General features: G+C 44.4%; 1 protein-coding gene and 1 long non-coding RNA gene across 8 annotated transcripts; both read right to left on the bottom strand.

Annotated features, from left to right (window-relative positions):
• Positions 1 to 577: 577 nt before the first annotated feature.
• Positions 578 to 5820, bottom strand: LOC143508493 (uncharacterized). 4 transcript variants are annotated; one of them, XR_013129363.1, is made up of 6 exons: positions 4606 to 5818; positions 3385 to 3478; positions 3142 to 3229; positions 1070 to 3038; positions 782 to 959; positions 578 to 712 (listed from the first exon to the last, which is right to left on the bottom strand). It is a non-coding gene; the product is annotated as an uncharacterized LOC143508493 (long non-coding RNA). The 4 variants fall into 4 exon arrangements; XR_013129364.1 differs by having other exon boundaries at positions 1070 to 1396; positions 1879 to 3229; positions 4606 to 5817; XR_013129362.1 differs by having other exon boundaries at positions 1070 to 3229; positions 4606 to 5819.
• Positions 5821 to 9629: 3809 nt separating this feature from the next.
• Positions 9630 to 24100, bottom strand: mylk5 (myosin, light chain kinase 5). Of its 4 annotated transcripts, XM_076997035.1 has the most exons (17): positions 23731 to 24094; positions 20906 to 21055; positions 20264 to 20416; positions 18917 to 19108; positions 18505 to 18540; positions 17015 to 17142; positions 16740 to 16893; positions 16249 to 16554; positions 15327 to 15423; positions 14476 to 14679; positions 13696 to 13913; positions 13257 to 13380; positions 12913 to 13065; positions 12660 to 12789; positions 12484 to 12571; positions 10477 to 10593; positions 9630 to 10134 (listed from the first exon to the last, which is right to left on the bottom strand). In XM_076997035.1, the coding sequence occupies exons 1-17, from the start codon at positions 23876 to 23878 to the stop codon at positions 9908 to 9910; spliced, it is 2625 nt and encodes an 874-aa protein (XP_076853150.1). In that variant the 5' UTR covers positions 23879 to 24094; the 3' UTR covers positions 9630 to 9907. The 4 variants fall into 4 exon arrangements, with proteins under 4 accessions (XP_076853150.1, XP_076853149.1, XP_076853153.1 ...); XM_076997034.1 differs by having other exon boundaries at positions 13257 to 13913; positions 23731 to 24100; XM_076997038.1 differs by lacking the exons at positions 18505 to 18540; positions 18917 to 19108; positions 20264 to 20416; positions 20906 to 21055; positions 23731 to 24094 and adding exons at positions 17680 to 17787; positions 18051 to 18100; positions 18190 to 18493 and having other exon boundaries at positions 13257 to 13913.
• Between the last annotated feature and the right edge of the window lie 745 nt (positions 24101 to 24845).

The following is a 24845-nucleotide window of genomic DNA, read 5'->3' as shown; positions in this document are numbered from 1 at the left end:
CTGCAAATTTCTATTTCCATGGTCCGCAACCAACGGACCCAAATGCCATCCCATCCGGACCCAGAATAAATTGTTAAAAATATTTTTTAATTTTGACGGGAGAATTAATTTTAAACCGGAGCATTTATTTCAGCGCTATTGAAAAAAACACTCCGTTACAAGTGTTACGTTCGCCACCTAAGCCCCCCCCCTCCCCCCCCGGTCGCCGCCGCCGCGATTAGCCCTGTTAGTGGAGCTAGAGTTAGTGGAGCTTCGAGCGTAGTGGTAAATATCTGGTTTGAATACCGCGGAGCAAAAAACATTCTTTGTGCTCATGATTATGAAATAATGTATAGTCAAACCACTTTCACAATAATATTTATTCAATTTATTTTACAGTAAATAAAAAACCAAATTCTAATTGGATCAAATAAATAAAGTATTATTATATTAATAATTAATTAAACTATGTGCATTGATTTACAGGATGGGAGCCTGACGTATTGTCACCTCAATACAGCTGTGCCCGTCTTGCAGCTGTATTTCGGTGGTGGAGACCTCAGGGCAGATTTCAGACTCTCCCGTGAGACCATCACGTCACTCAGTAATGCACTGAGGCAGGAGACTGATCATGGGTGGAGCAGGGACATCGAGCTGTTGGTGTTCCTTTACTGGCTGGCACACGCAGCATCCTATCGTGTGGTCTCCCGAGCGTTCGCCATCCCAAGATCTACTGTGTGTGACATTGTGCACAGAATGAGCAAGGCAGTCAGTGGCATTTTGAAGAGGGTCATCATGTTACCTGCTGGTGATGAACTGGATGTGGTAGGAGCAGGATTTGCCCAGTTGGCTGGATCGGCGTCCTTCAAAGTGGCAGTTGGTGCCATCGACGGGTGCCACATCAGAATAAAACCCCCATCTGCCAATGCACAGTGCTACCTGAACAGGAAGCTTTTTTATTCTGTGCAGCTGCAAGCAATCTGTGACCATCAGGGAAGGTTTATTGACATTTTTGTGGGTTACCCTGGGTCTGTACATGACGCACGGGTGCTGAAGAACAGCCCTATATACAAAGAGGGCCTATACCCACCTAGAGGAAGGTGCATCCTTGGTGATGGGGGTTATCCGTGCATCAGCGCACCAATCCAGCTCCTGACCCCTTATCGAGAGCCTGTGCAGAACCCTGTACAGGCTCGTTTCAACAGCAGACTCTCTCGGGCCAGGAACATAATTGAAAGAACATTTGGAATGCTGAAGACCCGCTGGCGATCCATTTTCTTTAAAGCCCTTGAGGTGAGCCCTGTCTTCGCACCCGAGGTTGTGGCATGCTGCGCTGTGCTCCACAACCTCTGCATTGCTCACGGCGACATCATAGACCCAGATGTTCCAGAGGCTGATGACACTGACCCACCAGAGCCTGTCGGCACAGAACAAACATCAGGGGAAGATGCACGAGAGATTCTGGCTGCAGCTGTCTCAGCACCACAACATTGTGTTTTAGCTCTGCACGAGCATGATTATATTTAGGCCTTTCTCTTTGAGTGTTTAAAACATCGCTTTAAAACCCAACGGCTCTTTTAAGAGCCACCCACACTTTCGCCAAAAGAGTTTCCATATTCTAATTGTACATGCGGCACGACGACCAATACAGTTTGTAATTTCCATTTGGCGCCTGCATTCAGTAGGCCAGCATTTCTGAATTAATCATTATTTTTAGTTGGTCTAATCAAGTTTTCAATGAATTTTTTAGATATTCATTGGCTGTAATCATCAACATTAACAAAAATAAACACTTGAAATAGATCACCTTGTTTGTGATGAATCTATATAATATATGCGTTTTTTTGTATTTAATTACTGAAATTGATTAACTTTTTGATATAATTTACTGAGATGCACCTGTATTAGTTTCTCTATCTCCCTGCTGTAGGCTGACTCATCCCCACCAGAGATTAGACTAGTGATGGTGGTATCAGCAAACCTCAAGAGTTTGGCTGCTTCACGGAGGCACAGCTGTTTGTGTAGAAGGAGAAGAGCAGGGGAGAAAGGACAGGGCTTTGTGTGGAGTGAGCCCTGATGGTCCGGGAGTCAGACACGTTTTCCAACTTTCAAACACTGATTTATGTTGATTTGATGCCAAATTAAAATCATTCCAAATTGTACTTGTTGGGTGTAAATGATGTATTACCTTTAGGTTATGAATATCATTTAGCATTAAAGTTTAAACAGAAAGCTTGCTCCATCAATACATTCAAAAGATCTATGAGAATTTCTACTCAGTGTGGCTACTGATCAGAAGACTAAAACTTGTTTAATTAATGAAGTTGTTTGGGACAAAAAGATCACACACATACTTTATGCATAAGCTTGAAAACTATGCCCTACCTATAGTATACCTATAGTATAAGACTTGTATAAGACACAAAATCTAAACATATTTAAATTAAATCTACAACCTAACTATTTCTAGTTGCAAATGTATTACTGTCATCATTCTCACAATATATAATAACACCAAAAGACTTGAAAGCTGATATACAACTATTTATTTTTTAGCTAAAATCTCCAATACATTTAAAAATCTTTCCTCTCTCTCTCTTGCCTCCCTATCCCTCCTTTCCTCTCTTATTCTAGCTTCTGCATCTCTCTTCTCTTCTCGTGCTATTGTTTCCCTCTCTCTTCTTTCCTCTCTTTTCAGCCTCTCTCCATCTTCTTTCCTCCCTCTCCTCAGCCTCTCTCCATCTTCTTTCCTCCCTCTCCTCAGCCTCTCTCTGTCTTCTCTCGTCTCTTTCCTCAGCCTCTCTCTCCCTCTCATTTTCCCTCTCTTCCAACTCCCTCAAATATTCCATTAAATTCCCCCGCCTCTTCTTGGCAAGGGGTTCCTTTACAGAGGGCAGTGGCTCAACAGCAGCACCCTGACCAGATGAGGCAATAAGGGTGGGTGGACTTATTGATGGCCTCCCACCTATTGCCTCATCCATGGCAGCATACCATTTCCAGGATGCTGCTGTTGCTACACCACCCTCTGTACTCACCCCAGTGGGGGGGCACTTCAGTTCCTACAAAATTAATAAAAACACGGAAGAGGGGACGGGGGACAACACCTTGTATTATAACTAAACCTTCACTGAATTTTTTTAATCTGATCAGGAAGAGACTTACTTTATATTTTTGCTTTAGGTTCTCCCACTTTTTTTTTACATAAAGTGGAGAGATTGCCTTTGGCAGCTGTTTCTCCAAGACGAAGGCTCTGCAAGATAATAGACATAACTGTTAACTACAGTAAAATGCATACACTGTCTTTTAAAACTGTTAATACTACATCTCTATTACATAAAGCCTTTTGTAGTTAATAGTGTACATGAACTGTAATGCAGATGTATTAATTTTACCTAAGTTACTTACTCAAAACCTCGTACAGCTGCATTCCTTTTACCGGTGAAGAGGGCCGCATTGGCCACCCTCCACCGGATAAGGTCCCTGGTGTCTTCATCGGTCCCTGCAATAATAAACTTTAGCTTTAAAATTGATGGTTACTGTATCAGTGTAGCAAAGTTACAAAAATCAATAATCACAAAGCTAGATATATTTTTACAGTATAGAATATGGTAAGAATAGGTTAGCCTTTCAATAGTATTACTAAAAAGGTGAGGTGAATGCACGAACGTCGTTATATCAGTATGACAAACAACCAAGGTTTAAAATAAAAGAAAATGAACATAAAGGAATTCGACCTGCAAACCACTTGTAAACCAGATTAAGCTAGTCATGTCTTAAAATCATTGCGAGCAAAATGGTCTAAAATTGACGGATGCGCTTCAGATTTGTTGCGAGTTAATCGGTACAATTAGTATTAGCTTGACGGGTCAACTAGCGAGCTAACAACAGGCATGAAAATGTACGATCTGGTAAATGTAGAGGTAAATGTACGATCTGGTAAATGTAGAGGTAAATGTACGATCCGGTAAATGTAGTGGTAAATGTTCGCTCTTCTGCCGTGTCCCCGGTGTAGACAGCACTAGGTCCTGCGCCACAACACGAATGAAGAACGTTCGTATTTGGCCTCTATGATGATGCATCCGGGCAGAAATGGCCGATTTCGGAAGTGCTGTTTACTTAAGTCAATATGATTTTATATAAAAATATCTCCCCACCCCAAAAAAACTCATCGGATCTACACGATTCACGTAGGTCACCCTTTTCAACTTCAAAACAGCGAATGTCGCCGAAAGGTGACAGATTTTCATGCCTGTAACAATATTACATCAGCTTGGACTCGCTGATGGTCATAAACACTAAAAAAATACAGAAATCCACAGCTCCATTCGGATATTCGCATATGCATATAAATCTAACAAAACCGACAGTAATACCGCACATTTTTCGCGTTATCGGATATATGAGTTAATCGGTATTAGCTGACGGGTTAACTAGCGAGCTAACAAGATTACCTCAGCTTGGACTCGCTAGCTGTGTTAATAAAAATTTTAAAAACTATATATATGTAATCTAACAAATTGTATTTTTCATTCTCAGTGACACTACTTGTAACGTCACTTGGGTTGCACTTGGTTTGCACATCGTCATATTTTTTAAATGTTTTATTTTGTGTTTGTATCTACTTACACTTGTAAATTGCTGGCTCGCCGCTTTCCGCCATTTTATTTTTCTAACTTCGAACTCCTCCGCTGCTCCAGTTGAATCATGGGATAGGACAGTTGCTCCAGTTGCATCATGGGATAGGACAGTGTGCTGCAATCACATACTTAAAAATGGCTGCCGATGCAGTACGTCATCCGGGTACGTTTCGCGTACTGGTTTAATGCATACTGTGGTTTCGGACGTACTAGGTTGCTCGCGTACTGCTTCTCGCGTACTATATAGTACTGTAGTACTCGGTTTCGGACGGACCGCTGGTTTATACTCGACGCGCCGCGAGCGGCGCGAGGGTCCGCGCGGCGAAAATGACGTAATCGCTGTGGCTCCGCCCGTGCGCGAGGGCCTCGCGCGCTGTCGCGGCGCGAGGTCGTGCACCTCTCGAATTTTGTAACTTCGCGCGCCGCGCTTCAGCGCGATCAACAAAGTCATGTTTGCAGGGTTCATACACCTATACAAGGTGGAATTAAAGCACTTGTACGGCACTCGAAATAATTCGCTTTTTATCACATTATTTAATGGTTGTTTATTTTCAAAACGCCCAATCTTAACGTCTTCACGTTCTCTCATGTTTCGTCCTGGAATTACAAGAGGCTCGTATTTGTTAACGTAAATTCAACAATCTAATGTACTTTAGCCTAAATTCCAGCACTTTTCAAACCTGAAACACAAAGTAACATTAAAATGCGTCAGGTAAATGTTCATTCCCTTTTTTTTAGGGGTGTTTCTTTATACTACCACATATAGTTTCGGACAACATTGCAAAGTCATATTTATGTTTGATGCCTGGTGTATATATACGGTCTCTGGTCAGGTAAAATGTTCTTTCACCGGTTTTGCAGGGGTTTTTTATTCTCCACTGCCACCTATCGCCACCTATCGTTTCGGAGAACACTGCAGCGACGCTCGCGACGTTCGCGAAAGTATAAACGCCTACACCGCTCGCGCAGGGTCGCGCGAGGTGGGCGGAGCCGCGCGCTACAGTCACTCGCGAAAGTATAAACCAGGCTTTAACTAGACACAACTGAACACAATGACGACACGTGCGTGGCAGACAGAGGGAAACCAGGACAGCAGACACGCAGGGCGGGATAAAGCCTGGTTTAAGCCTGGTTTATACTCGACGCGGCGCGAGGGTCCGCGCGGCGAAAATGACGTAATCGCGGTGGCTCCGCCCGTGCGCGAGGGCGAGGTCGTGCACCTCTCGAATTTTGTAAAGCCTGGTGTAAAGCCTGGTTATACTCGACGCGCCGCGAGCGGCGCGAGGGTCCGCGCGGCGAAAATGACGTAATCGCTGTGGCTCCGCCCGTGCGCGAGGGCCTTGCGCGCTGTCGCGGTGCGAGGTCGTGCACCTCTCGAATTTTGTAACTTCGCGCGCGCGCCGCGCTTCAGCGCGATCAACAAAGTCATGTTTGCAGGGTTCATACACCTATACAAGGTGGAATTAAAGCACTTGTACGGCACTCGAAATAATTCGAAATAATTCGCTTTTTATCACATTATTTAATGGTTGTTTATTTTCAAAACGCCCAATCTTAACGTCTTCACGTTCTCTCATGTTTCGTCCTGGAATTACAAGAGGCTCGTATTTGTTAACGTAAATTCAACAATCTAATGTACTTTAGCCTAAATTCCAGCACTTTTCAAACCTGAAACACAAAGTAACATTAAAATGCGTCAGGTAAATGTTCATTCCCTTTTTTTTAGGGGTGTTTCTTTATACTACCACATATAGTTTCGGACAACATTGCAAAGTCATATTTATGTTTGATGCCTGGTGTATATATACGGTCTCTGGTCAGGTAAAATGTTCTTTCACCGGTTTTGCAGGGGTTTTTTATTCTCCACTGCCACCTATCGTTTCGGAGAACACTGCAGCGACGCTCGCGACGTTCGCGAAAGTATAAACGCCTACACCGCTCGCGCAGGGTCGCGCGAGGTGGGCGGAGCCGCGCGCTACAGTCACTCGCGAAAGTATAAACCAGGCTTAAACCAGGCTTTAACTAGACACAACTGAACACAATGACGACACGTGCGTGGCAGACAGAGGGAAACCAGGACAGCAGACACGCAGGGCGGGATAAAGCCTGGTTTAAGCCTGGTTTATACTCGACGCGGCGCGAGGGTCCGCGCGACGAAAATGACGTAATCGCGGTGGCTCCGCCCGTGCGCGAGGGCCTCGCGCGCTGTCGTGGCGCGAGGTCGTGCACCTCTCGAATTTTGTAAAGCCTGGTGTAAAGCCTGGTTTAAGCCTGGTTTAAGCCTGGTTTATACTCGACGCGCCGCGAGCGGCGCGAGGGTCCGCGCGGCGAAAATGACGTAATCGCTGTGGCTCCGCCCGTGCGCGAGGGCCTCGCGCGCTATCGCGGCGCGAGGTCGTGCACCTCTCGAATTTTGCAACTTCGCGCGCGCGCCGCGCTTCAGCGCGATGGACAGTCATGTTTGCCGGGTTCATACACCTATACAAGGTGGAATTAAAGCACTTGTACGGCACTTTAAAGGTCCATTTCAATATTTCCCAGCACGTTAAACTTAAATAAGTTAAATGTTTATACATATACTCGAAATGAATCGAAATAATTCGCTTTTTTATCACATTATTTAATGGTTGTTTATTTTCAAAACGCCCAGACGTCTTCACGTTCTCTCATGTTTCGTCCTGGAATTACAAGAGGCTCGTATTTGTTAACGTATCGTTTCGGACAACACTGCAAAGCCATATTTACGTTTGATGCCTGATGTGTTTAAATACGGTCTCTGGTCAGGTAAAAATGTTCTTTCCCCGGTTTTGCAGGGGTTTTTTATTCTCCACTGCCACCTATCGCCACCTATCGTTTCGGAGAACACTGCAGCGACGCTCGCGACGTTCGCGAAAGTATAAACGCCTACACCGCTCGCGCAGGGTCGCGCGAGGTGGGCGGAGCCGCGCGCTACGGTCGCTCGCGAAAGTATAAACCAGGCTTTATACTCGACGCGCCGCGAGCGGCGCGAGGGTCCGCGCGGCGAAAATGACGTAATCGCTGTGGCTCCGCCCGTGCGCGAGGGCCTCGCGCGCTGTCGCGGCGCGAGGTCGTGCACCTCTCGAATTTTGTAACTTCGCGCGCGCGCCGCGCTTCAGCGCGATCAACAAAGTCATGTTTGCAGGGTTCATACACCTATACAAGGTGGAATTAAAGCACTTGTACGGCACTCGAAATAATTCGAAATAATTCGCTTTTTATCACATTATTTAATGGTTGTTTATTTTCAAAACGCCCAATCTTAACGTCTTCACGTTCTCTCATGTTTCGTCCTGGAATTACAAGAGGATCGTATTTGTTAACGTAAATTCAACAATCTAATGTACTTTAGCCTAAATTCCAGCACTTTTCAAACCTGAAACACAAAGTAACATTAAAATGCGTCAGGTAAATGTTCATTCCCTTTTTTTGAGGGGTGTTTCTTTATACTACCACATATAGTTTCGGACAACACTGCAAAGCCCATAATTACGTTTGATGCCTGATGTGTGTATATATACGGTCTCTGGTCAGGTAAAAATGTTCTTTCCCCGGTTTTGCAGAGGTTTTTTATTCTCCACTGCCACCTATCGTTTCGGAGAACACTGCAGCGGGAACGTCGCGAGCGTCGCTGCAGTGTTCTCCGAAACGATAGGTGGCGATAGGTGGCAGTGGAGAATAAAAAACCCCTGCAAAACCGGTGAAAGAACATTTTACCTGACCAGAGACCGTATATATACACCAGGCATCAAACATAAATATGACTTTGCAATGTTGTCCGAAACGATATGTGGTAGTATAAAGAAACACCCCTCAAAAAAAAGGGAATGAACATTTACCTGACGCATTTTAATGTTGCTTTGTGTTTGCGGCGCAGAACTTCGCGCGCGCGCCGCGCTTCAGCGCGATGGACAAGTTATGTTTGCCGGGTTCATGCACCTTTACAAGGTGGAATTAAAGCACTTGTACGTCACTTAAAGGTCAATTTCAATATTTCCCAGCACGTTAAACTTAAATAAGTTAAATGTTTATACATATACTCGAAATGAATCGAAATAATTCGCTTTTTTATCACATTATTTAATGGTTGTTTATTTTCAAAACGCCCAGACGTCTAACGTCTTCACGTTCTCTCATGTTTCGTCCTGGAATTACAAGAGGCTCGTATTTGTTAACGTATCGTTTCGGACAACACTGCAAATCCATAATTACGTTTGATGCCTGATGTGTTTAAATACGGTCTCTGGTCAGGTAAAAATGTTCTTTCGCCGGTTTTGCAGGGTTTTTTTTATTCTCCACTGCCACCTATCGTTTCGGAGAACACTGCAGCGACGCTCGCGACGTTCGCGAAAGTATAAACGCCTACACCGCTCGCGCAGGGTCGCCTGAACACAATGACAGCGGGCAAGGAACAACACCGACACGGGAGAGGGTGGCGTAGCCCTACGTGACAAGAACAAAACAGTCCTGCTCTATCGGTTTTTTTGTTTTAATTATTAAATTATTATTGATCTATTTGCGGGCCGCCAGTTGCCCATCCCTGTCCTACAGGATCTGATGGTAAGAGGCTACTTGGAAAGTAATAACTGATTGCGTGTGTATTGTGACACTAGGCTTATGTTAAATAATTTGTCATTTGCTGCTTTCAGATCTTCCAGTGTGGTGCACAGAATCCTGTGCAGACGTCAAATGATTGTTCTGCTCCAGTAGGACCTGATGGTATGCTTCTCATTCTGTTAATAGTCTTTAAATTTCAGTGAATTATGCACTCATTCACTTACTGTTACTGAATGCCATGAAAGTTGAAAGTTGAGGGATATTAACAATTGACTGTGTGCTATTGTGTGCAATGATGTTGGACAAATACTTGGCCCCTCTATGAATATTGTGGCCCCTTGATGGCCCCTTACTCAGAAAAATCCTAGATCCGCCACTGGTCCACACTGAGGCATTCGTTCTCACACTATAAGCCAATTCACATACAACATTCAGAAATAGTATCATGCTGTTTATTTAATTTCATTTACATTTTTAAGAAGATGTATTAACGTGACAACATTCAAAATGTTAAATAATACATGTTAAATGAATTGAGACAGTTAATAGAGTCTTAATGTTTTCCAGTGTGAGTTTATTAGATATGAGAGAGTAACTTGTTTATATTAAAAAATATTTTTCGAGAAGATTGTGAGAGAAAGTGTGAGAATTTGAACACAGGTGAAATTGAGCTGCGATGTATACTCAACTATGCAACTAGAAGTAATGTTTTGAGTTCATGCCGTATCTTCCTCTTGTTCCACTACAGTCAGTCTAGCGGAGCACAGCGCCTCCCCGTGGATATTTGAGGCGCTACAGGAGTACGTGCCACTGTGCTGTAGGGAGACGGTCTCCAAGGTGAGAATGCAGGTCCCGTCTTCCTCGTACTCGATCTTCACGGAGCCCTCACACTCCTCCAGAGGCTTGCCCTCTCTGGACCACACCACCACGGGGTCTGGGAAACCTTAAGCACAGACACAAAGACAGAAGATGAAGAAAAACTGGAAAATACTGTCCAGCAATTCTATAGCTTGAGGCAAAGTGGGTGTCAATAATATAGTAGTTCCACGAATTGCATTAGCTTCTAGTACAATTGGCCTAGAAAATAAATAATGCTATTTATATATCTGGGTCATGTCTCTACACTATTTGCATCTCAACAATGATATATGAAAAAGGGGGAGAGAGAAAAATGGTCTGTAATGCGTTTCTTCATCACATTTTCGTTGTCAGATATATTTTGTGCCTGTATTTCACTAACCTCAATGACAACAGAAAACACACACACACCCACACACACACCTACCTGTAATCTGGCAGAAGAACTGGGCTGTTGAATCCTCATATACAGACAAGTCGAATGACCGCTTGGTGAACTCGGGCTTTGACTGCATTTTCTTCTCCAGCGACTCAAGAGCGCCCTCTACACAGAACCGGAGAGATACAGTCATAGTGGCTGCCTTAGCCAACACACTTACAAGCATAATAAAAGGCCCTTACAAGCATACACATGCAGGTTGATAACAGGAGCTAGGAAAGAAAAAAAAAAAAAAAAAAATATATATATATATATATATATATATATATATATATATATATATATATATATATATATATATATATATATATATATATATATATATATACAGTTGTGATCAAATTTATTCAACCCCCAATGCTGCGAAGGGTTTTATGGAATTCAGTGCACATTTGTAATTGTGTTCATAATGAAATCTTACAAGGACTTGTTAAAGAACTAAATGCAACTAAGATAGCATCAATTTTTTTTGTCATAAAGTATTAAATGGCCTTTTTGTGATTTCTTCATTGACACAATTATTCAACCCCTTTACGACTACCACTCCTAAGAACAGAGGTTCATTCCAGTGTTTTCCATCAGGTATTGAAAACATCTGTGGATGTCAACGAGCAGCAATCAAGCATGATAAGCACCAATTAGGCAGATTTAAAAGGACTGTGATACTCAGCTCCTTCTAGACATCTACTGGTGTGTTTCCAAGCATGGTGAAGGCAAGAGAATGGTCCCAGAAGACAAGAGAAGAGGTTATTGCTCTTCACAAGAATGGCAATGGATATAAAAAGATTGCGAAGTTGTTAAATATTCCAAGAGACACTATCGGAAGTATCATTCGCAAGTTCAAGTTAAAGGGCACAGTGGAAACGTTACCTGGTCGTGGCAGAAAGAAGATCCTGACCGCGACTGCTGTGCGCTACCTGAAGCGTAATGTGGAGAAAAATCCCCGCGTGACTGCTAAGGAACTGAAAAAAGACCTGTCAGATGTGGGCACTGAAGTTTCAGCTCAGACAATAAGGCGCGCACTGCATAACGAAGACCTCCATGCCAGAACGCCCAGACGCACCCCCTTGCTGACTCCAAAGAACAAGAAAAGTCGACTGCAGTATGCCAAAAGTCATGTGGACAAGCCACAAAGGTTTTGGAACAGTGTACTGTGGTCAGATGAAACTAAATTAGAACTGTTTGGGACAATGGACCAGCGCTATGTTTGGAGAAGGAAGAACCAGGCTTATGAACAAAAGAACACCTTGCCTACTGTGAAGCATGGCGGGGGGTCAATTATGCTTTGGGGCTGTTTTGCTTCTAATGGTACAAGAAAGCTTCAACGTGTGCAGGGTACCATGAATTCCCTTCAGTACCAGGAGATCTTGGAGGAAAATGTGATGGAGTCAGTCACAAACCTGCGGCTTGGGAGACGTTGGACCTTCCAACAGGACAATGATCCGAAGCACACATCCAAGTCCACTAGAGCATGGTTGAACATGAAAGGCTGGAACATTCTAGAGTGGCCATCGCAATCACCAGACTTAAATCCAATTGAGAACCTCTGGTGGGACCTAAAGAAGGCAGTTGCAGTGCGCAAGCCTAAGAATGTGACTGAACTGGAGGCTTTTGCCCATGAAGAATGGGCTAAGATACCCATAGGTCGCTGCAAGACACTTGTGTCAAGCTCTGTTTCACGCTTGAAAGCTGTCATAACTGGAAAAGGATGTTGTACTAAGTACTAAAAAATAATGTCACTAGGGGGTTGAATAAAACTGATAATGATGTGAGCACAGTAAAGACATTTGTGGTTATTCCATCATAAATATTATGTTATGTTTGTCTAATTTATAAGTGCCTCTTTGATATAATTGTAAATAAGATGACTGAAATGATCAAAATCAATGTCAAACTGGCCAAAACACTTTATTTCAGTGGGGGTTGAATAAATTTGATCACAACTGTATATATATAACATATTAGTGTGTGTGTGTGTAAGCGTGGTGTGTTTACCATGGGCAGAGATAGGTACTGAAGCAGGATTGTCAGCTTTGCTCAGCATGGCCATTCTCTTCAGAGCCAACATGGCTTTGCCGGTTTTCTGCACAGAGAAGCCATAACTGAGAAGCTGCTAATTTGCTCTCAGCAGAGGGCAGCTCTGACTCGCTCTGTGGTGGTGCTGGTGGTACCTTCCACTTCTGCCTGGCCAAGAACTTCTTCATCTTCTCTTTGGAGAGATTCTTGGCTGTGTTAGGCTGTGCAGACTCAAACGCCACCATCCAGGGGTGGGAGAGAGCATCCTCACAGGACATGCGACGTCTGAGTGGAGAGAGCATGATGCGTGTGTGTGCGTGTGTGTGTGCGCGTGTGTGCATGTAAGGGCTGTATGTGTGTGTCTAAGTGTGTTTGCATGCTTTAACAGCTCCAATATTTCAACCCAACCTGGTGTCTTTGTGCAGCAGAGAGCTGATGAATTCTTTGGCCTGGTCAGTGATGTCTTCAAAACTCTCCTCATCAAAGTCCCATTCAGCAGCAGTTACAAGTGCCAGAGTCTCAGAGTTACTGTCACCCTGGAATGGGGACTCACCACTCAACCTTCTCTCACACACACACACACACACACACACACACACACACACACACACACACACAATTAGACTGTCCACACTACTAGGATTTGCATCTAACTACAGGAGAAACCACTAGATGGCAGAGGCATAACTTGTGTTTTTAAAGTGACAAACACTTGATAGTTCAACGCATGTACATGGACACACACAACTCACAGGATGTAGCAGATCACTCCAACGCTCCACATATCTGTGGCAGTACTAACAGGTTCATAGCTTATCACTTCAGGGGCCACGAACTCAGGAGTGCCATGCATCACCTTCAGAGGACTGGAAGGATCTGATGTCCACACACATTCCATTAGTGTTATGCAATGTGCCAGCATTATTTTGTCACAAATTATGACAATGCAGTAATTTGAGCTACAGCGCAGCAGTCCAGCCTGTACAGGCAATAACAAAAGCGTGCACACATCTACACACATGCACATATCCATACATGCACGTGCACACACACACCCACACACACACACACACTTATCTGCATGAACACAAACCCAAACGCACATCATCCACTCACATACATACACACTCAACCACATCCACTCATCTGCGCGCACACACACCTGTCCACACGTACCATCCTCACACTTACCCAGCTTGCCGGCAAGACCGAAATCAATTATTTTAATTTGAGTGCCAGTTCTGTCCACACACACGATGTTCTCAGGTTTTAGGTCCAGATGGACGATGTTCTGGTTGTGCATGAACTGGATTCCCTGAATGATCTGACACATGTAGCCGATGCAGGTTGGCTCTGTGTGCTCGAAATTATCATCCACAATGCGCTCAAACAGCTCCCCTCCTGCGATACTACACACACACACACACACACACACACACACACACACACACACACACACAGTGGTATGCTTTTTCCACAATATTTTTGTCAAGACCTTTTTGTGCAGGAGGGTATAATTGTTTTTATTTTATTGTTTGTTTTATTGTTTTTTTTTATACACTGGTTATTCTGTTGTTTTTCAGATAGCAAGTGACCTACACAGCCATATGCAACCCCATTTAAAGCACAGGTAATCTAGATTTGAGAAATGGATGTTGAAAGGTTTGGATCTGGATCAGGGTTGTCCAATTTAATGTTACTTTGGAAAAAAAAAATGGCACAAAGGTGAATTACCTGATCCTGGAATGCAAAACATGGAATATCCAAATCCAGGTAATTCTGATGCAGATTAACACCTGCATTCTTTGAACTTTTTGAACAACTGTGCTCAGGACATTCATAGCAGCAGCTGTTTGGCATGTGTGACTGTCTGGTTCTCGTGTATGATTACTGTCAAACGTGCACTCTGGGTCTGAGATGTACACAAGGACACGCACACAAAACACACGTGCACACAGGCCAGATACGTACTACTCCATCACCATCACCATCTCAGGTCTGCTGTCGTAAGCCGCCAAACACTGCACAAGCTTGGGATGGTGTAGAAAGTTCATCAGCTCCATCTCCCTCCTGGCCGCCTCTCTCTCGCTTGACCTCCGACCTTTATAAAACTTCCCAGCACACACTTGCCCAGTCACCTTATGGCTCAGCCGGAATACCTGACCAAACTTCCCACTGCGAGACAGACATACACACAGATGATCACTCGCTCTCTTTAATTACCAATCCATCTAATAGCAATTACTGTAATAGAAGATCTTTTATTAAAATACGAAACACGAATGGTGATTTTATTATAAACTGTTACAGCCCTCACTTTCAGCACTAATATTATGCATGACTATTCAAATATAGAATGTGTGACTATTCAAATTACACAACTGATTAAATATAACCACGAGCTCTATAGAGAGTGGCAACCCCAGGTAACAAAGCCCTGGGAAACAGGAGAGTCAGCACCCATCAGTCCTTATCTGGGTAGGAACTTGTTGAAACATGCTTGATATTATTGGCAACCTGACCTTCTTCCAAATAGTCCTGTTCCTGAGAACAGCAATCCCCCCCCCCCCCCCCATTCCCAGGGTTGAAGAGGGTTGGTCTGCCATCTGCTCACGATATTCCAGCCCTCACTAATCTACCTGGAGCAAGCGTGGTCCGATTTGAACCACGAGCAGACCACCGGCACCACTGATGTGTCTGCCTTACTCCTCCTCTGTGTGCATGTTGGGTTTTTCAGCAATACACTTGTTAATGGGAATACAAGAGTGTGTGTGTGTGTGTGTGTGGGGGGGGGGGGGGGGTTGTAGGGATGGAGTACTCACGTTCCTAGTTTCTCCATTACATCGTAGTGGTCAGTCACTTTGTGTTTGTCGTCAATAGTAACGTTCACATATTCAGCCCTCTCTTCATGTAGCTTCCCTTTGAAGGAGTATATTGAAAGCACATCAGCCCAGTCTAATAGACCACACAGCAACAGGACACACTCAGCCCAGTCTAATAGACCATAGTCCAGCAGAGAAAACTCTGCATATCAGTACAGTGTAGGACTACACTGCAAACCCATGGGCAAAATATCAGCATAGCTGCTGCAACCCTAACACTTTCATGGATCAGTAGTGTCATCTATGCACAGGTATGATTACAGTTATGGACTCATTAGGCATTTACGTCCTGTGAAGTCTTGAACTTCCCACCTTTGGTATTCTGAGCCAAGTAGGAGGAAAAATTCCTGTTTTTGAAAATTGACCAAAATAATGATCTGTTCTGCTAGGACTTGAAAAGTGAAGCGGGTTTTCAGTAGAAAAGGTGTAAGAGGTATTTAGAAGCAGGGATCCCTGTAATTGGTTATCTCCAGATACTAGTTTATTAAACATAAAAATATATATTTTTAATCTATATTAATATTTTTTTATGATCCAAATAAGTCATATTTCAGACAAAATTAAGACAACATGCTCTGTTAAAATAGCAAACGTACCAATACATTTGGCCATAATTGTATACTGCCAAGATTTATGATGCCCTTTTTAATTACGTTATTTAAGAAGGGGGCTCATTAAACTATGGTTAACTAAAAAAGATGCAAGCTGCTCTGAAATGATTAAAAATGTCTTTCAAGCCTTCCATATACCCCCAAATCCCCAGTGTGGAACTAACAGCATTTTCATTTATGTGATCTGTTCATCTTCATCCAACACTGTGGTGCTGAGTGAGTACTGGTTACAGTGGCTGGGTTTCTCTCACCATCCATCTTGATTGGCTGGGATTCCTCACTGGGCTCACTAATCCCCACAGCGTTGCAGGCCCTCACCCGGAAACGGTACTGCCCCCCAGGCTGCAGGCCAGAGCTCACCCTGAGGGAGGTACTCTGGCAGTGGGCAGAGAGTTCACGCCAGTGACCTGTCTGGTCAGGCACCTGGGACTGGACCTCCACAAGGTAGCCTGTGATTGCCGAGCCACCGTCGTAGCACGGTCCCGACCAGGACAGCACCACGGTGTCTGGGGCGAGGACACACGCCACGGGCCGTGAAGAAGGGGGCTGAGGCCTCTCTGAAACACACGGTACACACACACACACACACACACACACACACACACACGCACACACACGCACACAAACATTATAACATGCACGTTTAGCAGAAACAAATGCAAGAAATACAAAACCTCAGAGTGCAAGACGTGAGGAGACCAGACTGGAGATACAGAGAGGTAGGCAGTGCCGTCGGCCTCACCGATGACGGACAGGGTCAAGACGTGCTGGACAACACTTCTGCGGTCTCGTACGATTAGAGTGTAGAGGCCAGAGTCCTCGGGCCGGGCCTCAGAGATCACCAGACTGCTGCTCTTGCTACTGGTCTCTATACTCAGCCTGGAGTCTTCCAACACCTGCAGACAGGCAAAGACAGAACGGGAGACAGAAACATGGGAAAGAACATTATATATATATGAGAGTATTCAGTATGTGATGGCATATGTGAGTTTTGCGTGGGCGTGTTGGTTTCAGTACCTCCTTTTTGTTGTGGATCCAGCAGGACACTATTGGGTCACTGCCTTCGAACACACAGCAGACTCGGGCAGCCTCTCCTGCATGCACCTCCACCTGATCAGGGGGGTCCAGTATCTTCAGCGGGGGTGCTAGACAAACGACACAGCAGAAAATGACCAGAGTCAGTTTGGGGTCCTCAAGGAGCCCCGCCCTCATCCTGCAGTGGCAGCAGCCAGTGCTGAGAGCATGGGTTTCATTAGCCTGCGTGCAGGAGCATAAATAAACCTTCATATTGACCCTCATTATCACCCAGTATGCCCCAATTATAAATAGATGTGTGTGACAGTGTTCAGCTAAATATCAAAAGATGGTTGTGTGACCTCATCTGCACACAAAGGCCCCTCCCACCACACACAGTCAAAGCGTAGGTGGATTTGAATGCACAGGACAAAACCTGCCTGCGTTTAGTGACCACATATTTTAATTAGAGCATGAAAACCAGCCCCGGCTATCAAACGGTTTTACATAACTGCCTAGAACGGAACTAAGGTGAAAGCTATGGGACTGTAAACGCATTTAAAAATAGACTTTAGATACTAGCATGCAACTTCTAGCATGGTGCGTCTTGCCTCACCAAACCATTAAAGTGTGGCATATGGCCACAGCAGATGCAGAGCTTCTCTGACCTTTATACACCAGTTCCCTTCCCAGGAAGGTCCAGTGAGGGACATCAAACCAGTCAAAACATAGTGGCATGGCTCACAAAACCACGCAGGACACAAAGCCAGTGAAGTCTGTGTGTGTACAGCCCACGCAAACAAGAAAAATGTACAGTTAAGCCCTACTGACATGGACACAAGCACCAGTGAAGAAACACAAAGTAGAAACCAAACGGCACCAATGAGACTATGATGGGGGAACCTCAGGACCAAATACACCAAACCCAGAGACGTGCGACACCCAGCAAACTCATGACACAGCAAATATACAGCACACACCAAACAGCAAATGCACAACACCTAGCGAGTGCACAACACACATGAATCAGTAAACTCACAACAGCCAGTAAACGCACAACAGCCAGCAGGCCTCTAACCAAGAGAGAATCTAGGCATGAAGAGGAGAAAAGAGAAACGGGACTTTTCCTGAGAGTTTTACATGGTAAAGTTAATAATGCAGAGGAAAGATCAGCTCACGTTTGGTTACAGTTCAGCCAACTTGTACATTATATAGGACATTACTGGGCTTGAATGTTGCATGACATGGTTTTGCAGATAGAAAAACCTAGTTTCATAGTAAGACAACAAAACTAACACAGCTAATTATAGGCTGTGGAAAATGAACAGATGACCAAGCAAAGGAAAGAGCAGCACAGGTGTTCTGCTGATTGAGTCCAGATAGAGGTAAAACACAAAGGCTAAGAGCGAGTGTAAATGACAGGGAGAACACAATAGAGTAGTGATTAGGAGCTGAAAGAGCACAGAGCCAGAGGCTGGTGCTGATCGCCTCACCTGTCCCCGAGCTACTTCTCCTCTTCACCGGCAACTCTGGGAGCAATTAGGAACAAACTTAGATGAGCAAACACACACATGAGTGGTGGGGGGGAGGGGTTTTGGGGATGGGTGGGTGTGTCTGTGAGATATGCATGTAACACATGCTCTCGATTCTGATGTGCTGTGTGCATAAAGAAATTAGGCTATTATCAGTCTATACTGCACATGCTGGAATAAAATGACCTGTGTGATGAATAGAACACTGATCACTGAGGTATTTTTTTCTTTTTCTGTTTTTTGAGGAGTTTTGAGGAATTTAGTTTAGTAAGTATCTGTATCACCGGGCAGCGCAACAGTCTACAGTGGACATTATAACTGTGGAGAGCCAGTGATGTGAGAGGTCGAGAAACAGCTTTGGGCAAATACATACCCTTCCTGTGTGCTGGCAACAGCGATTCAGGACTTCCTGTCTGGGGTGACTTGTATCCTTCCAGAATGTTCTGGGGAGAGCTCGGCGAGTGCAAGCACCCATTAACCAGGGCAGGAGAACGTGGTGGCAAACAGGAGGATAGAGGTGTGTGAGCAGAGTGTGTGGGACTGCTCCAGACATCAATAATCATTTCTGAGGTTATCAAAGAAAGACAGAGAGGGATGAAGTGTATGTGAAGTGTATGTGAAGATTATGTGAATATGTTGGGCAGACAGTACATTTCATGCCTATATGTATAAATTTAAATATTTCAACCTTGTATGCATCCTCAGTGTTCTACACCTGTCTTGGTCAGTTTACCACTGGTAGTTTTTGCAGAAATGATTGTGCAGGAAGTGGCAAACTGCTCTCTTCCAATACAAGGGTTCACATAACAATACATTTGGTCTTCTCCACTATGAGGTATATGATGGTACACATACATTTGAACAGGATTTGTCACTACTAAGACAATATTTTTCTAATTTACCTTCATGTGATTGAATATAGTTCCTGTGTTATTATATGCCCTGCCTGCTGTCTCTTACGACCCCTGCTGAGGTCTGGCTGCTACAGTCTGGCTCAGTGCAGGACCAGAATCAGAGTCGTGTTGGGACCACAGGAACCAGTAAGGCCACATTCCAGTGGTCTGAGTGGACTCAGGTTTGCCACAGGCAAGGCAGCAGACTGTGGCGTGTGTGGTAATACAGTCACACCACACTGTGACCTATAACAAGAACGTCCCTCCCCGGCTTCCTAACCACAAAGATGGTTGTGTCTTTAGCCACTGGCAGAACATTATCTCCTGCCCTTATATGTATGGGTTTTGCACAAGACCCTATATAAGAAAATGACAAATAAACATACATACATATAACCCACTGCATAAGACCCTAGTTTCCCAGAATTCTTTCATTATTTCCTGCAAATACATGTTTTGATTTCCCTGACAAATCATGTGAAGCACTTTTTTGTTGTTGAATCACATTATTAGGGCTCAGTTGATATGTGCCTTTGAAGTGAATGGATATTTGAGATAAAATCAATTACTTCAGTTAAATGATCTCCAGAACTGCTCGGGGGGTAGTTTTGCTCTATAGTTCTGAAAGTCTGAACTCTGAGTATCATGGGTCAAGCTAGGTCAGCACAAAGTTCAAGGTTACAGTTAAGGTTTGTTCGAACTGCTTTCTGCAGCACCTGTATGTTGAGCTGTATGTAAGCCTTCCCCCAACAATACCTCAGCACAGCGGTCTGTGCGTGGAGACACGCGTCTGTTTGTGTATATGTGTGCAGGTGTGTGTATGTTACCTTTTACAAAGACCGCTGAGCTGCTGGACGTTTTTCCCACAGCATTTTCTGCTATGCAGGTGTAGGCTCCAGCATCTTCTGGGAGACAATCTTTAACAACTAGAATCGCCTCTCTTCTTATAAAGGAGGATTTGCCATACCGGACAACGTTACCTGGGGGTGTTGGAGAAGTTTTGGTAAGATAAATAAAAGTACTTTTGTTTGTGTTGTAAATGAAACAAACCAAACTGACAAATAAGAGATAGAGGCAAAGAGAGTAAGCTATCTAAACAGTGAAAGAGAGAGAGAGAGAGAGAGAGAGAGAGAGAGAGAGCACACTAAGTAGTGAAGAAGAGCAGATATAGGCTATAGCTATCTAAACAATGAAAGAGAGAGAGAGAGCACACTAAATAGTGAAGAAGAGCAGATATATAGCTAACAATGTCCTTAGAAATTTCACGACTTAAGAGAAAGACGTAGGCCGTGTTCAGAGAGGGGGCAAGGGATTCTCAGGGCCTAATGACTTAGTAACTAAGACCAGGAAGTAAAATAATAACACACTAGCTCAGCATTAAAAAGCTTGCCAATAAAAGTGCATTTTTGCCCTTTTTCACAGATCAGTGATTCAGGCCTGTTTACACTTTAGGTCTTATCAGAACCCACCATTGTGAAGCCATGAAACACTGATTGGCTGGCTCCCCGTGATGACTGCCCTTAGGGTGAGGTCGTTCCCTTCGTCCACCAGGCAGTCCTGAAGGGGCTCTAGGAAAAGGGGCGGGTTGTGAGTGCCCCCAAGGCTGCCACCCTCAGCCACTGCAACCAAGTAAGGAGGGAAATAAGACCAGAGCGCAAACGAATGAAATCAAGGCTAAAAATGAGGAAGAATGAAACGAGAAGGAGCCATCTTGCCTAAAACAACATACAAATATTTTGCGGATGGCCTTGGACGGAGAAGGAAGAGAGGGCGCACTGACACGGTAGAGATTAACGCTAATGCTGTTCAGGTCAGTCATGTCCTGTCATGACTCCTCTTGCACCAGAGGGCGTTGACCTCACCACACTACTGATGTTAATGTTTGCACTTTCCTGCATCTTAAAGCAATCGGGGGCCTACCAGAAGAATGCTGCCTGCAGATTGGCTGATACAGCAAATAAGGGGGGAGGTTAATTTACACAGACATCCTTCCAGTTCATGACTTGCACATAAAATACCTTCTCTGTATTGACATCATTCATTCTTACCACGCCCTCCAGCACCACCTCTCACACTGTTACCACACAGTATTACCGCTCCTGCACCCACAAAACCCATCACACGCGAGCAACTGTCGGACTTCAGTGGCACGCGTGTAATTAAACAGAAGTGAAAGCTGTGGTCTCACTTCACCTTATTCTCTTATCTTAAGATGGCAAAAGCCGTTGTTAGAAACCAAGCCCTGTTTGAATCATGGATCACGCGAAGTCAAAGGATTTACTTATCTGTCAATCTCTGCATGACGTGGGTGGACTATGGTGCCTGATCATTAACCTTTGCGTCCGTATGTCTATGTGGTAGCATATATGCATATGATCACCAGTACATTCAACCTATACATTTACACTGTCAGGTCACTTTGCTCTGGATGTCACGGAGGTCAACGAGCCAGAGGTCATCTGTTCTTCACATTCTGTGCCTCACAGTGCCTCAACTTCAAAGAGCTTCAGAGGAACCATTTAAACCCTCAGGAGCTAACATCAGACCTGCCATGGCAAAGGTCGGAACTCATCTTCTGCCTCAAGGCTATTTATGAGAAGAACCAGTAAATCAGCATCATGTCTGTGGTATACACACGCACACACACACACACACACACAACACACACACACACACACACACTGACACACCACACAACTTTGGACGTCTGTGTACATCACTGGTACAGAGCTTTGTAAGCAAAGTGCTTCTGATTTTCTAATTTGTAGAAGCAAAATTAGGATAAAACTGCATGAGAGCAGAGGACTTGTCGGTTTAATTTTGCTAATTTTACAGATCAGTGGTGGGCAATTATTTCTCTTTATCCAGATACACACAGAAAATACAAAATGGTAAATTTTTTGACCAAAATCCAGCATTCAGTGTGACCTCCCTTGGCCCTCAGCACATCTTGAACTCTTGTGGGGATACTGTGCTAAGCTTGCATGCAGTAATCTTCTGGGATATTTTGCCAGACTTAAGGCCTCCTGTTCCTGCTATTGCTCAAGTGTAAGGAGAGGTCACACTAAACACTTACCACTGTAGTCTAGAGAAGCTGTTTTTTCTGATATTGTTCTTTTTTTTAAGTATGGCATACAATTTTCTCTTCTAATAAAAAGGAACAATGATACTAGTCATTATACCACTGCTAAAAAACCACATCTAATGATGGCGTTAGACTTGCACACTACTCCATATCCCTCTATACATCTGCCATATCTGCTTTGCTGGTATTTGGTAAACATACCCACTTTTCCCATAAGAGGACATGGTCCACTGTTTTTGTGGTGTGCTGCACATATTTGTGGCTACCAGCTTGAGCTTGGAATTCTTACCCCATCTCTCCTGTCACATCTGGCCCAAGGCTTTGTGGCTTCGCCTTATTAGCAACATCTTCATGTTGTCTATTTGGTACATTTACATTAGTATCGGTTCATTAAGAAACATTTAGTCATTTCAAATTCCATCATTTCAAGTTATTTTTTTATTATGTATCACTTTTAAAAATCGGGAACATGACAGAACATCCAGTGCGAAAGTGCGAATCTTTATCTAGAAACTGCAGTTTTCCCCAGTATTCCCTGTTCTGCGTGGTTGAGAATGAAACCCAAGCAAGACGTCTGGCAGCCTGTGGTCTGCTGCTTAATGCAGACAGGATGATAAGACATGGTTAATGTTCTGTGTTTGATACGGTGATCTACAGAGGTGTACAGATACTCCGGGAGTTTATTTTTTCCATTTTCCATTTTGTAGGTTGGTTTTGGGGTACTGTTGTTTTCTAGAATTTCTAGAATTTTTGCAACATGCAGGATGTAAAATATGATTGACATATATGTGATCTGCAGTGTGTGCACTGCAGCTTAACATGCAAAAGTAAAGCCCACTTCACTCTGTGCCCATGTCTGCATGAAACTCAGCCCGGCTGCCATAGCTACACCCACTAGGATTTCACCCGCACATGCACCTCATGGATGGAGATCCTGACCAGGGGCTGTGTGACAGCACATACATCTAGTGCAGCTCTACCCATTCACCTCCACCTGAGCCTGGTGCTCCATGTCTGCTCTACCCACACCCACCCACCTGAGCCTGGAGCCCTGTGTCTGCCTTACCCACACCCACCCACCTGAGTCTGGAGCCCTGTGTCTGCTCTACCCACACCCACCCACCTTAGCCTGGAGCCCTGTGTCTGCTCTACCCACACCCACCCACCTGAGCCTGGTGCCCCATGTCTGCTCTACCCACACCCACCCACCTGAGTCTGGAGCATGTCCACTCTTCTTCGTGGCAGTGATGGCGTGCAAGGGTCTGGTCGACTGCCTGCTGCCTCCTCCAGACGGTGGTGCTGATAGCTGTATCCTGAGGGTGGACACATAGCGCCTCTGGGCTCCTCTTACACTCATAGCTTCTTCAGCAGATGAACAGGCTCCAGCTGGACGTTAACGCACAGCTAACGCATTTCCCCCGGATGCTTATCAAACTTCCTCCCTTTCTTTGGCTCCCTCTCACTGTCTCACAGTCTCTCTCTCTTTAATCGTCTCTCACAGTCTCGCAGTGTCATAGTGTTGCACATATGCTGCTCAAATGCTCTCTCACCACACACCTCCCTCTCTCTCTCTCTCTCTCTTCCCTCAACCCTACCCAGGATCCGCCTCCATTCCTCACACTCTGTCCCCCTGTCCCCAGTGGAAGCCCATGTAAAGTCATGCCTCCCTCCTTCTGTGTTTTACGTTTGCCAATCTCACAATCACACTCTCCCTCTCTTGCTCTCACTCACTCACTCACTCACTCACTCACTCTCTCTCCCTTTCTGTATACACACTGTTGATTTTGCCTCGGGGTCTTTACTATTCAGGGAACATTACCATTCAGATATTGTGTATTTTTTCCTCATTCCTCTTCCAGGTAACCAGGAGGTTATCAGTTGAACTTTGGATGTGTGTTGTCACGGTGGTGTCCAAGGATATGGCTGTGTTCCTAGTCTATAATTAATCGTGGTGACAAAAACTTGTTTTGACTTCAGTGTGAAGAGCAAACGCAGTTCCTTAAAACTATAACAGGCTGAACGTTTAAAATACAGTGGTGTTGTAGAATATACACACGTCTATCAGTTATCAGGGATCAGTTTTGTCTGTTCACCATATAAACATCCATATTAACAAGGTGACACCAGCCCAGGTTTGTGATAAGGGTATTTGATAAATATGGACCGGTGTGTGGAAATGGAAGCAGTGGAAATGCAGACTGTGTATGTAGTGGAGTAAATATGTTGACTTTGGCAATGCTGGGCCTAAAACAGCAATATGAATTACCTGTAAGTCCTAACAGAGTTAAGAAACACAACCAATATGTGATGATGGATACATAGCA

Source organism: Brachyhypopomus gauderio, chromosome 2 (genome assembly GCF_052324685.1).
Source record: "Brachyhypopomus gauderio isolate BG-103 chromosome 2, BGAUD_0.2, whole genome shotgun sequence".
In the NCBI taxonomy this organism is placed as follows: Eukaryota; Metazoa; Chordata; class Actinopteri; order Gymnotiformes; family Hypopomidae; genus Brachyhypopomus; species Brachyhypopomus gauderio.
This window is presented reverse-complemented; position numbering and strand designations above follow the sequence as displayed.